The following is a 13,603-nucleotide window of genomic DNA, read 5'->3' as shown; positions in this document are numbered from 1 at the left end:
TCGAAAAGGTATGCCTTAAACTAGTGAGGAACGTGCTAATCAATAAACGTTTTTATTGAAACTTCGTGGATTTATATGTAAGATGGAAAAGTCCTTTTCACATGTAGCTGAGATGTTATGATCAAAGGTATAAGAACATGAATGTGGTATTGTCATAATCAATTAAATTATTAGAGTTATTTATCACATCGTTAAAGATAAATGGATTAAATTTCAGATTTAACATTCTATTATATTCAAGGGTATTATTAAGACTGAATAAAGCAAATTTAAATTCATCGTCGTCAATGTAATGGTTGAAAGGAAAGACATTTCCAGTACATTGAAAACAAAACCAGTCTTCATTAGCATTAACATCGGTATAAATACAATGTGTATGGTAAAAAGAGTTACAAATATTACAAACAATCGTTGACTGATGACTTCTAATGTCTTTTGAACAGCAATTACAATAGTTAGTCATTTACTTGAATAATATAAAATGGAATGTAATAGGTCATTAAATATAACGCATAATGAAATATATATGTAAAAAAAAAGAGTACCATGCCAACATATAACATATTATACACACTTAAACACATATACTTATCTAGGCAGAAAGTGAAAAACGAAGAGGACAAGAACAATGTGTTACTGGGGAAAGGTCCATACTGTATGATGTTTGAATTTAACGTGTGGACAGATAGAAAGATCAATGAAATCTCATACTACAGTACTTGCATTTTAAAAATTTATGAAATAATTAATTAATGTGAGAATGGAAATACAAACAATTTACAGTTTCTCACTCCATAAAGTACTGCCGGCATTTGCATAGTTCAATAAATAAAGGAAAATAAACGATTCTCATTCTAAACAGTACGGAAGTTCATTAAACAGTTGGGAAGTTCATGAAATAAATTAAATGTTGAAAATGGCAAATAAAACGACTACAGTACCGTCCGGCATTTCGAAGTTAAAAAATGAGTTAATGTTGAAATGGAATAGTAAACAATTTACAAATTCTCTTTCCATATTACCTTGTCAACGAAGATAGCTACCTTGGTGCCTTGAACTCGTATTTTGGCGTTCTTCCCACTGTCTAACAGCTTGTTTCGAATTGGAATGAGCCTTTTCCGTTCCTGTTGCATGGCTGTAGGCAGATGTGGAACAACAACAACCGGTTTCCCAGCAATGTAATTCAAAACGGCCTCACGATCTTTCATTTTAAGAAATTTTGCTATGATGGGCTTAGTAGTCGTTACAGACTTGGTAGGCAGATGTGGACATTTGCAAACTCGATATCGTCAGCAGCGGTGTTTACTTTGGTCAGCACCTTCCGTAGGACATTCTCTGTGTCCTCACTTGCACTGGATTGAGGGATGTTAAAGAACAATAAATTTGCTTTTTTACTGTAAAACTCCGACTCTAACCTGCTAGCATTCAGTTCTTGAATTTTATCCTTAAGTTCTGACTCCAACTTTGGTATGGTTTCCTCCTTAATTTCAAGAATATCTTTGTCCATATGCTTCACCCCTGTCTCCAAGTCAGCCATATCAGTTCGAATGCCTTTAATGTCTGCATTAACCTTGCTCATTTGAGACGCTAGCGCGTCAAACCGGGAGTTCATATCAGCGTCTAATTTGGTTAACAATGCATGCAAAGTATGCATGTTTACCTCATTGTCTACCTGGTCCGGTTGGCTACTGCGGGTACGTCTACTACTGGCCTCGTTGGTAGTCATGGTTTTAAAATTCGGAAAACCAGTAAAATAGAGCAAAACAAATCACAAAATATATAAATTAGTTGAGACTGTGCGTCTATAATTCTCAATATGGTCGTTAACTAGTAATTAAAGTCCAATTTGGTCGGATTTAGGACACTTTCCACAGCACTATTTTATCCGTGTCCGCTCTCCATGAAGGTTCAATTAGTCATACTGGCAGAAGGGGTCACTTAATGGTTTCATCCGTGGCAAATTATACAACTGATGCACCAGAATACATCAAATCACTGCTATGGCCTTTGAGAAAGAATTGTTTAAGCGATTGCTGGGGACCTACTCTATGAAAAATGATACTTTGCTACAAAGTGTTCGACAAATATGGACAAATATATAGAACCATATCAATCAAAGATGTTGAAAGATTAAAAACAGGTGCAAAGCAGAACGTGCTGTCATGAATACATTCGTATATTTCAAGTCATAAAAGTTTCAATAAAAAGGGAATTGGCCGTGTGGATCTTCGTGTAAATCTTGTAGGCCTGGACCCAACGGGTCTATCTTAAAACATTGGGCTATTTTACTCTCATTATTGATTGGGTTTCACCAAGATATGAAAGCCACAGTCCAATTTTAATAGTATCAGATCTGAGGCAATTGCACCAACCACAACGGTTACTAAAACAAATCCACCACAGACAGCACAATCATGGCAGTTAAATGAAGCTGATGTGGGTAAGAAATTACAATTTCCTCAAGTTGTTCGAACTACACTGAGACCAGATGCAGTGTTATGGTTGGAGGAATCAAAGATACTGATAATAATCGAGTTAACAGTTCCATTGTATTGAAAGAAAGTACAGTATTCAAAGTACCAGGGGCCGATTGCAATAAAGGTCTTAACCGCGGTCTTAGACTTAAGCCCAAGATGAAACCCTTAGCAACGATGGTTTTAGATTTAAGACCATTGCAATAAGAAGTCTTAGGCTTAGAATTTCAGCGCCGTGGTCTTAGATTCTAAGCCTCCTCTAGGCAGGCTTACGCTAACCGCGCGACGGGAGCGCTCCTAGGCTAGCTTGTAATATCATGGCGAAATTAACTTCTTTAAATATTGCTGTGAATTGATTTTATGATACTAGTGTAGAAAAGGGGTATTGAACTATAAGACATGTGTATTATTATTTTTGTCTACCAATTGTTTCAATAGATAAAATCTGTATAGGCCCACACCTACCTGACGATCAATTACTATTAGCGGTCCACAACCGCACCAACAAGCTGTACACATATTCTCCATACGCGGCCTAGCGCTACACTATTTTGACCAAGAAAAGACTACATAGTAGCATATTTAAAATTTATTTTTTTTAAGTATTTGTTTTTAAACTTTAAGCATGTATTAATTAACCAATATTTACTATCAAATTACATACAATTTTGTTGCCAATATTTTAAATTATTTGCTAAAATCTCCTAGTATTTACGTAATCTTAACGCTATTGAATAGGCAGTGTGTCCATTCATGCATTAAAATGGCCTCAATATGTCCTACTGAGGAGCTTGTCGCTACTCCTTATTGTTAACTTACTCTATTTGCACTTGTTGGTATAGCGCCCTCATTTGTCGGTAACTATAGGCTGGTTTGATTGTTTGAAATTCTTTACTAATAAAGTCTCAGTTAAGACCGCTATATTGCAATCGACTTTGCTGAGAGGCTTAACTAAGACTTTCGCTAGGGGCTTAGATCTAAGCCTAAGACAAAGTCTTTATATTGCAATCCGCCTCAGGACTTACTTAATAGCTGCAAGGAGAATGACCAGGTTCACAGAATTGTTGGGGCGACACAGATGATCCACCAACAAGGAAGCGTTATGGTTCAGGGTTGAAACGCTGCATGTTTGTTGGATGCCGTCTGATGATCTCAATAGTGGAGGATCTCTCCAGTTATAGAAGAGTTCGGAGTAATAAGAGGATGGTGAAGAAATATATAAAGATCACGAAGCTCTGAAAGCACCGATTTCTACTATTTTTTGTGAAGCTAAGTGGAATAAAGAGGAGGTTAAACAAATATTTATTGTGTAATAAAATACAATAAACCGTATTAAACCTGTTTCAGAGGTTACACATGTTAACGGAAAGTTTTTTTTTGGATAGATTTTAACAACTTTTGCCTAAAATGTAAGCAGCAGCTTACGATTAAAAAGCTTTACACTTACAGTAAAGTTACTGTTATTTCATTGAAAGTTAATGCAATTAACAGATTGCGTCAGAAGTGATGGAAAAGTTTCTAACATTTAACATTAAAGTTTTACAAATTCCTAAATAATCTATAAATCAAGATGACTACCAAATCATAGTAGTAATTTACTAAAAAAAAATATATATGAAATTATATAAAATATATAATATACTGGCTTTTGGGAAAAATTATGTTTGTACAGTACACCAGATGAGTCAAATTTTAGACATATGACACCGCTATGCTATTCGCAAAATGAATCGCTGAAACTTTGTTATGCTACTCAAGGTAGGCCCTACCTGGGATAGTATTATAACAAAAAATCTAAGAATTCTGTTTCAGAAGTACATATCAAAAAGGTCAAGATTGCCAGTTACAACACTGATAGTGACAATGACCAAATGCATATTTGGCGCTCCATACACAATAAATGACCTAATGTTACATTCCATAAAAACGGATTAGGCCAAGTTGAGCCGCCGACAAGTTGAGCCGCCACCAGAAAAACGTTATTTTTTATGGAACGCCAAATGCTAACTTTCGCCGGTGCTCGTTCAATTTATATTAGGGATCGATGTACATTCAAAAGTTTATATATCATGGTTTTTAGTATATATATTATTAAATAGTATAATTAAAGAAATAATTATGAAAATCTGGCTTGTAGATTCCAAAATATAAAACATCACCGAAAGTGCCAAAAATGACGTAAACAACTAGGCCTAGGTAGGCTTACTCCATTTTTCGGTAAAATAATTACATAAAATCACGTTTTTTAGTAAAATATTTTGTGTATTAACATTGTAAAATTCAATAAAATATGATATTAAAAGATTAGTAAATAAAAAATAATATTTATTTAACCTCATTCGAAGAATGTTAATACTCTATTAATTAGTCCTGAGAGAGGACAACGTGACTTTACGTGGTAGGCCTACACGCGGCGAGAAAAAATTATGAGTGCACTGAATTTTTTCCTCGAAAGATTAAAAACAATTACATTATTAAATATTACTACTTTCCTTTGCTGTGTTGTTAATTATAATATGTAATTATATATTATTTATTTTCATGACACAATAAACCAAGACCATGAACTTATGTACTAGGACACCATCCTAATCACTACGCGAAATGTCGTAAAAGACGCATGCACTGGGCGTTTCATAGAAATCACCGGCGGCTCAACTTGTCGGCGGCCCAACCGGTCATATCCCCATAAAAACTAGGCCTAGGCTAGGCCTATACGTCGCAAATAAATACTTAATATAAAATATGATTTGTAGGATACTACTACTACTAGCTACTTACTACTATAATAAGCATAGCTAGGCTCATCAATCATAGACTATTAGCCAAAAAACCTAGGCCTAGCTAGGCTGAACCTCACCTGCCTGCTTATGACATTTACAAGCACAGACGCGACCCTATCGCGGCGTACGGGAAGTAGTACAACCGCCACACATAGGCCTAGCGATCCTGGAATTTAGATTGGTTTTATCATTATATAGAATTGTTCACATACCTAAAACAGTTTTCTGCCGCATCAATTAATGATTTTAATGTTTCATTTTCACTCCCATTCAGCTCAACCCGTTCAATATTTTTCTCAAATCTTAGTTGTAATTTCATTACGTTTATTGTTTGTTTACGTCGTGCGCACTGTAGCTTTTTTCATCAATTTAACATTAAAAAGCGCCCTCAAACGGTGGATAATGACAACAACTTTGTAAAATAGCAGCAAGTAAAATCAACAAAAATATTTTAATAGGCAACCTTGTTTGTTAACAATCATGTAACTCTCTTTTCTGTAGTCGAATCTCCTTATGCAACTATTTATTTGTATTATTATATGTATTACTGCTTTTTTCTCTTGATATGGACTTGTCTGAAATAAACATTTAATTGAATTGATTGAAATTTAAATTGAAAAGCATTGGAATGAAAATGTAATAAAAAGGAACATTCATTTAAAATTAATAATTATTATTTATTAACATCAACGATATTTTTAAAAGTTACAATGTAAGTAATACTTTGCATGATAATAATTAATTAACAGTTGTTTATTAAGTTCAATCAGAATTATCACAAATTATTTTACAATAATATCTAATATAATTAATTCAAGCGTCATTTTTAACAATTATTTTAAATTTTGTAAGCATAATAATCTAATTTATTTTCGAGTTTGGATTATCTAATTAGACCACGGTCTACAGAATTGTGGTTGCTTTATGTCTAAGCTAATGGGTGGATCAGCGGTTCTTGGATGATGAGGCTCCAGTGGCCAAGCAGAGAGAGCTGATTGTGGTTGCTTTATGTCTAAGCTAATGGGTGGATCAGCGGTTCTTCGATGATGAGGCTCCAGTGGCCAAGCAGGGAGAGCTGATGGTACGATTGGTAGGTGCACACACTGAGGTAAGCGACTTCTCTGTACACGATAGTACACAGGATAAGTTACAAAAGGTACTGGAACATTAGGATAGATATATGATGGTACTGAAGGGCGTTTCTCATGAACGGATGACCTCAATTTGTCAGACTTCAAAATCAATGGATGTGGAATTTGCTTTGAGGTTTTGCATACAGAAGTAGGTACATGATGAAGGCTTCGTTTGGTTGCTACGTGTGGTGCCACTGGCGCGAATGGAAAAGCTGTCTTTGGTTCCATTGTTGGTTTCTCAGGAGATGATGATCGTGGTTGTTGAGGAGATGGCTGTTCTTGTTTTGGTTTCTGAATCTTAGTAGCATCTTCGTTTGAAGTGGGCAAGATTTCACGAACATAGTTTCGAACTTCGGTGCGTTCACGTCTTCGTCTATGTTGGAACCACGTCTAAGAAAAAAATATATACATAAGTAATTAGTAATTCAATTATTAATAAACTTATGTGAGCGAACATTCTACAGCATTTCCAATCTTGTCACTGAGACAGGAGAGGACGACATGAAAGTTAGCTAGTAGTGTAGTAAAAAGATTGACAGTTTGTCGGCAAAAAGTGACTAACAGTATCTGTAACAAAAAGGGATCGTCGGCAATCAGTCACTTTACAATAATATTGCTTTAAATTTAATTTTTAAAAGGATATCATCAAATAATAAATGATACGCGTACCTGTATTCTAGATTCGTTGATTTTAATGACGCCGGAAATGGTTTCTCTTATGGTAATGTCAGGATAACGATTAGTCTTAAAGACGCTTTCCAGAAGATGCACCTCTTGGTCACTGTACACAGTTCGTTTACGACGAAGTCTTTTAAGTGGTGGGCCATCAAATACTCCTTCAGGAATTACTGAAATGAAATAAAAATATTTTAGATACAATTAACAGTTTGTTAAAATGCGATTATCGTAAATTTGTTTTTCTCCTGAACAAGTAGTTGCGCTCCGCGCAGGAGGCAGTAACCAACAGTCAACTATTTGGTGGGGCTAAAATAGTCAATTAATATATAAATAAAAAAATATTGATTTGCATTGCAAAATTTATCATATAATGTAAGGTAGCCCAAAGGCTAAAACCACAATATTTACTCCGTCAATCTTTAGGGAATTATAAAAATATATCATTTAGTTTATGAGGAGCCAAGTTTGCATAAACCTTTAAAGCTACAAAAAGGGATCTATTTAGTATAAAAACTTACCATATTTTGGTTGAGATTGTAGGCCTACATCAAAAGAGATGGCTTCAAGTTTACTCTGGTTCTCCATGGCGTTTAACTTCTGAATGATACGAATAAATTTTGCTCTGTTGGTTGTGATGTGTAGGACAAGTTTGATGCAAAATGTAAAAAATGTTGTGATTTATATTCTCTTACTCACTCAGCCAGATCCTGCTATTGGACAGCAAGTTTTACTCCTTGTTTTCATTGGCTAATATTGTTACTGCTTTTAACAATGATGTTTAGGTGGTCCTGACTGCATGCACTACGCCCTGCAAACATCCTAAGAAGCGCGGTACCACAATGCTGAACAATAATTTATGTAGTAAAAGCGTTGCCGACTACATACAATGCGGTGGGCTGACCAGAATGGCGGGATGTTTGAATACAACAATAGCACGAGTATTGGGAAACACCCTATACGCTGTTGATTAATAGTAAACTATTGACAAAATATGCTAAAAAATACATTCGAATCTAAACTTAATCCCTGGCAGGAAATATCTATTTATTTTTATTATTCAGTTCAACACAACTATTTATAATAAAATTGTAATTCAAATCATTTTCGTATTTATTATTTTGTATCGTGTTTTAAATTGAAGTTGTGTTTGTTTTAATAACAGCACACAAATGATGTATTAAATCGTAGCTTTTTTTCAATAACAAGTAATTTAAATATAAACGATTATGCCTATCAAAAAACTATATTATATAAATTATCGCAAATTGGTCTATAAAAATGTCTTTCTTTTATTTATTTATTTTATTTATTTATTCCACATTTATTTAGTCATCAATTACAGTACATCATAATTACAGTACAACTGAAAACAGGGATCCTGCATAAAAAAGCTGTAGCTTCGTTTTTTTGTAGGACCCTTTTAGTTGGCATAAATCATTTCGTTTTCATCAGTTCAACTTCATTCACGAAGGCCTACTATATTTCGTGCACAGCTAGCCAAAAGGAAAGTTCAGACTAGACTAGACTTTAATTTGGCTGTGCACATACAATATATACATAATACACAATATATACAATATTTATCATCTGACATATAACATATACAATAAAAGGGAAAGATTTTAACATACAGGCCTACATATTGTTTAATTTATTTTCAAAATAGAACATTGAAATATTACACATGATGGTATATGACCATTTTCATCGGGCTGAATATTCCATCGTTATCATAAACTGCATGTATTGTGTACTAATGTCAGCTGTCTTCTTCATGTTCTTATCTGATCGAATTTTTTTTAAATGAATTCAAACAGACATAAAGTTCGTAATCTTATTTGCACATGTGCAATGCATTGTTATAATTTAAGTAAATACATGAAAGTCTAATATTCAATTTGCATGTTCAGGTTACTAATTTCAAGTGATATGTATAACGATGAGTTTGTTATCTACGTAATGGGATTAGATAATACTAGGCCAAAAATCATGATATAGGCCTAGATTATTGCCGTTGATGTGCTGATTCCGTGTGGAGCGGTAGCTAATTCTGTCTACAATGAAGTACTTCATATTTAAAAGTATAAAGGTAAGGAATGAAATATTTGATCATTGTGTTTTGGAAAAACTGGCTCTGTTTTGGTATACTCAACCTGGTTATATCTATTTTTTGTTATTTCACCATAAATTATTTACAAGGAGTGACCCAGACAGTATGGGTTAAAAAGGACGACAATCATGATAAAGAAGTAAACAATATAAAGAAGATATACAATTATAACGATTACAATGTTTTTTTTTTAATGCATAAAGGTATGGAGTTTCGATCGATCTCGTCATGGAGAATAAAACAATAAAGTAAAACGATCTAAATTTTCACTCTGAAATTTATGATGATGCCTCATTATTTTTATACTTTTTTTATGTTTGATATAAGCTATGCCTGCTTTTAGCAACAGCAAGGGTATACTCATCAACATCAAGCGTACCGCCTATAGAACCATGCGATCCACTCAGTGCTGCTACTGGGTGTAACCAGGTACGGCAGTCTTTATTCAAACAATGCTTAGGCCTAGGCCTATTGTTAAAATAATCAGTATCAGTTTACCATTGTTATCTGTTGTGTCGGCAAGATTATGCAGCAACAATACAGCTCTTAAATAATAGCGGTAACTTTTCTAAAGCATTCATTTCTAAAATAACAAATATTTTGGGCTGACCCATATACAGTTTCAAATAAGTTTTGTTGTAGGCCTTACTAGAACATTAAATGTGCACATATTTTACTCCAATTTCAAGTCCTAACTCATATTTTGTTGTTAAAAAATATATACAGTGTAGTGGACAAATAAAAATATCTTGACAGAATGATGATAGTGCCTTCTAAGTACGCCTAACAAAATTTTAAACTTTCACCACCTCTCTTCCTTCAATTAATATGTATGTAATAAATCATTCAATAACTTGTTTTACTATTTTAATGATAGTGTACCGAGCGTGAACCATGTCTACCGGATTCATATCCGTTTCAACCTGGCGTTTACAACGGCACTCTTACGTGTACGCGCGGTGGACACTGCGTCAGAGGGTCAGTTCCGATTGACCCCTGGCTTACCTTTGCCCTCAAGACTCAAAGAGAAGTTCAGGTAGGCAATGCCTATGTTAGTAGAAGGCTGGTACATATTCCATTCTCACACTGTATCATATTCCACACTGTATCATAAACAGATTCGGCGATGATTTAACTTTTCTTAAAATAATGATTTCACTGTAATTTTCCAGATAGATGAACCGTTAACGATGCTACAAATATTTGACGTAAGTTTAAAGTGTTTTTTCTTTTTGTTTATATATGCATGTTTAAAAAAAAAATCAAAAGGTAATTTATATATTTAAAAAGTTGCTGAATAGTTTTTTTATACTTCGATATTCAAGCTTTCCAAATTGTGAGTTTGTTTTTACATTGGGGACATTTAATATGACAAAACACAACAAATAGTATGTTTCTTTATTGTGTTTTTACATTAGGGACATAATGCATTCAGTACTAGAGCAGATGGATATGGAGGTGAGTATCAAATAATCATGAATAAATGATGAATATGTTATTGTAGGCCTATATGGTACCAAAGCCGTTCCGTTTAATCTCCAGTGATACAACCATCACAAAGATCATGGAATGTTATCATTCTAGGCCTAAAATATTTACTTCTTTTTCTTAGACTATGACACATGCGAATGGCCACCCCCTTACGACCCACTGTGTTTAGGCGTGGCTAACCAGGAGTTTACATTCACGGATATGCTGAACATGGGTGTGCGTGGATTTGAGATTGATCTTTGGTGGTGTTACGACGAGGTAAGCGGATTGTTTAGAGAGGTTTATTTTACTTAGTTCAATATGCTCCATACTTTGGGAGGTACAAAACTATACCTCCACACTTTAACTTAGTTACATAAAAAGAACAATTGATAATGATTCTATACATTTTTTCTTGGGAGCAGTCCATATCTAATATCAATATTGCTAAAATACAGTATTTTCTTTTCTCATTTGGAGTAGTTGAGGATGGCTCATCTTAATCTTGAAGCTGCTCTGTTGTGCCTACCGACAAACCGACCTTTTCGAGACGGACTACAGGAGATCGAAGATTGGCTTAATATGCCTGGCAACGAAAATGAAATTATACGCATAATGATTGATGTTAGTATGAATCATTCATGTTTCAACGCATGCGCATAACAATTATAACAAGTTGAGGTGGATAATATACTCGTACTTTCGACCAATCAGTAGCTAACAACTGACGTCATATGAATAATCAATGATTGTCGATATATATGCCTATATAAAAACTCACATATTTTTATTTCTAGGAAGATTATATTCAAACGACCGATGCAGTAGTAAACGAAATAATCCAATCAACTATTGGAGATCGAGTTCTGACACCAGACTATCTACAACATGAGTTTAATGGTCAATGGCCTACCATGAGACGCATGAGAGAGGTAAAAATAATAATAGTTCATTATTATATAGCGCATATAATTAGCAAGTTCTCAATGCGCTGCACATAAGATAAGATAAGATAACTTTTATTGATCCTCAAAAAGGAAATTCATTGCTCGTCATAATAACAAAGAAAACACAATAAAAACAAATATAGCATAAAACCATTCATATAAAAACATCTAAAAAATTACAAGAAAAAATTTTCTTCTTGACTTCCTGTTGTACTGGATGATACCGGAGGGAATAAAGGATTTAGCAAATCGATTTGTTTTCACACTGAGGAGCCTCAATCTACCACTTGGATTAAGTTGGTCTATGATCACTTTGTGGAGAGGATGAGAGGCATCCGACTCAATGCGTTCGAAATCCTTCTGGAGGTGTTCTGGGTGCACATTATTAGGACTACCCCGGTTAAGTTATCAAATAAATACAAAACTTTTAAATTGAAAACAATTTCACTAGTCAATATTTTCCAAAAACTATTTTTTTTTTTCAGACTGGAAAAACAATTGTAATAAATGGAAATGGCGCCTTTTTGCACGGTGAAGTTTACATGCATCCTGCATATTGGGACGGTAGAAATATGAAAAGCGTAAGTAAACGTATTTCCACTTTTTTTCAAGAGAGTGGATTCAGAAAAAATAAATACAAATTTGAAATTCGTTACGAAAATTTAAGATATATTGTCCCCCTAAAATTGTTTTGTTTAAATTTTTGTTTAATATTCCATTTTAATGTCACATAATAGTTATTCACTTTGATCCTAGTCTGAATTTAATAATCTTTATTTTTCATGTTTTTGGGGACAATACGGTACATCTTTAAAATATGTTCTTGATTTTTTCTTGCAATTCATAGTTTAAAAACTATCCCGATTGTGGTGGACGGTACTACAGAAACACTACTTTACGTTTCTATGGTGACGCAACTAAATTTGGGTTCGTATATCAATATTTTTTGCTTCATTCTAATCACGCAACACAATCACATAATTGTCTTGTTGATAACGTTTTACCATTGTATTACAGACCATTCTACTCAGGACCACGGTCCACTGGTATCATCACTGATTTCAGCGAGCTTGTGCGTTGCGGCGTTCAAATATCGTCTGCAGATATGCTCAACCCGTCACTCATGCGCACTGCCGTTTCCACGTGGGCCGAAAATGAACCAAGTATCAAATTGACGTCACAATCATGCGTCTATATTCGGTAAAGATGATAACCAAACTGAATTTCTATCATGACTAATAATATAAATACTAATTAATTATTTTAATATTATTATCATAGCCCATTGGTTACCATTCAAAATAATCCGAACTTTAGACCATAGCTTGATGGCTTTCCATATTTAGAACTTCACTAAGTTCTGTAATACAGTATGAGACCAGTCAAAAATAATTCTCTACTGAAGAAAAACTTCCTAAAAAATCCTGTTCGATATCTATTTTGATGTTTCTCCGAATATTAGACTATCTACAAGACGTTGGCACGCAACAGACGAATGTAAACGAAATTTGACAAGTGCTTGCCAGAGTAGGACTGACCCAGACGACTGGACACTAAGTGGACAGAGTCCAGCTTATGACAGTAGTGAGTGCCAAGAAGGTTATGAATACAGCATTCCTAAGAACGGGTTCCAGCAAGAAATGGTAAAGAAAACTGAAATAAGATATTGCAAAATGAAACGATTTTTATCAAATAGTAACATTCAGATACCTTATATATTCTAGATATTAGAAAAGATGGAATCATCTTCTTCTGATGAGGTGTGGATTAACTATGAGCCGTGGCTTCCTGACGATACCGATCCTGGTTCAGGAGCAAAATCAGTAACTACGATTGGGCAAACACTTATAAAAGTTACTATTGTCCTAGGGTTAATATTTCTACTATGATCTTACGTTTGCAATACATTTTAAGATACTTTATATCTATTTACCGTTACTAGCTATACTTCATATCATGAGAAATAAGATAAAATTGCAATAGGGCTATGTATTGCAATACAACTAAG

At 34.2% G+C, this 13,603-nt stretch overlaps 3 protein-coding genes across 3 annotated transcripts in view; 1 reads left to right on the top strand and 2 right to left on the bottom strand.

The window, feature by feature from the left end:
• Window positions 1–5,628, bottom strand: part of LOC140059306 (F-box only protein 7-like) — a 36,542-nt gene extending 30,914 nt beyond the window's left edge. The window contains exon 1 of the mRNA XM_072105178.1: window positions 5,470–5,628. Within this exon, the coding sequence (XP_071961279.1) occupies window positions 5,470–5,576 (107 nt within the window). The 5' untranslated portion in view covers window positions 5,577–5,628. The remainder of the gene's footprint in view (window positions 1–5,469) is intronic.
• Window positions 5,629–6,093: 465 nt separating this feature from the next.
• On the bottom strand, window positions 6,094–7,653 carry LOC140059368 (uncharacterized). Its single transcript, XM_072105255.1, has 3 exons — window positions 7,587–7,653; window positions 7,060–7,238; window positions 6,094–6,780 (listed from the first exon to the last, which is right to left on the bottom strand). The coding sequence occupies exons 1-3, from the start codon at window positions 7,651–7,653 to the stop codon at window positions 6,145–6,147; spliced, it is 882 nt and encodes a 293-aa protein (XP_071961356.1). The 3' UTR covers window positions 6,094–6,144.
• A 1,474-nt stretch (window positions 7,654–9,127) lies between these two features.
• Window positions 9,128–13,484, top strand: LOC140059367 (uncharacterized protein MT2135-like). Its single transcript, XM_072105254.1, has 12 exons — window positions 9,128–9,157; window positions 9,506–9,607; window positions 10,056–10,214; window positions 10,597–10,636; window positions 10,791–10,927; window positions 11,132–11,299; window positions 11,446–11,580; window positions 12,081–12,176; window positions 12,443–12,522; window positions 12,613–12,795; window positions 13,058–13,238; window positions 13,320–13,484. The coding sequence occupies exons 1-12, from the start codon at window positions 9,128–9,130 to the stop codon at window positions 13,482–13,484; spliced, it is 1,476 nt and encodes a 491-aa protein (XP_071961355.1).
• Window positions 13,485–13,603: the final 119 nt, after the last annotated feature.

The sequence above is a fragment of the Antedon mediterranea genome, chromosome 9 (genome assembly GCF_964355755.1).
Source record: "Antedon mediterranea chromosome 9, ecAntMedi1.1, whole genome shotgun sequence".
Classification (NCBI taxonomy): Eukaryota; Metazoa; Echinodermata; class Crinoidea; order Comatulida; family Antedonidae; genus Antedon; species Antedon mediterranea.
This window is presented reverse-complemented; position numbering and strand designations above follow the sequence as displayed.

What these genes read in the sequence shown, in the direction of transcription:
- LOC140059368 (XM_072105255.1), bottom strand. Translation starts at nt 7,653, where the DNA reads ATGGAGAACCAGAGTAAACTTGAAGCCATCTCTTTTGATGTAGGCCTA. An exon ending in ACAATCTCAACCAAAATATG is followed by an intron (nt 7,239 to 7,586) that starts GTAAGTTTTTAT and finishes ATTTCATTTCAG; the next exon opens with TAATTCCTGAAGGAGTATTT. An exon ending in TCAACGAATCTAGAATACAG is followed by an intron (nt 6,781 to 7,059) that starts GTACGCGTATCA and finishes TTTTTTTCTTAG; the next exon opens with ACGTGGTTCCAACATAGACG.
- LOC140059367 (XM_072105254.1), top strand. Translation starts at nt 9,128, where the DNA reads ATGAAGTACTTCATATTTAAAAGTATAAAG. An exon ending in CTGCTACTGGGTGTAACCAG is followed by an intron (nt 9,608 to 10,055) that starts GTACGGCAGTCT and finishes TTTTAATGATAG; the next exon opens with TGTACCGAGCGTGAACCATG. An exon ending in TTTGGTGGTGTTACGACGAG is followed by an intron (nt 10,928 to 11,131) that starts GTAAGCGGATTG and finishes CATTTGGAGTAG; the next exon opens with TTGAGGATGGCTCATCTTAA.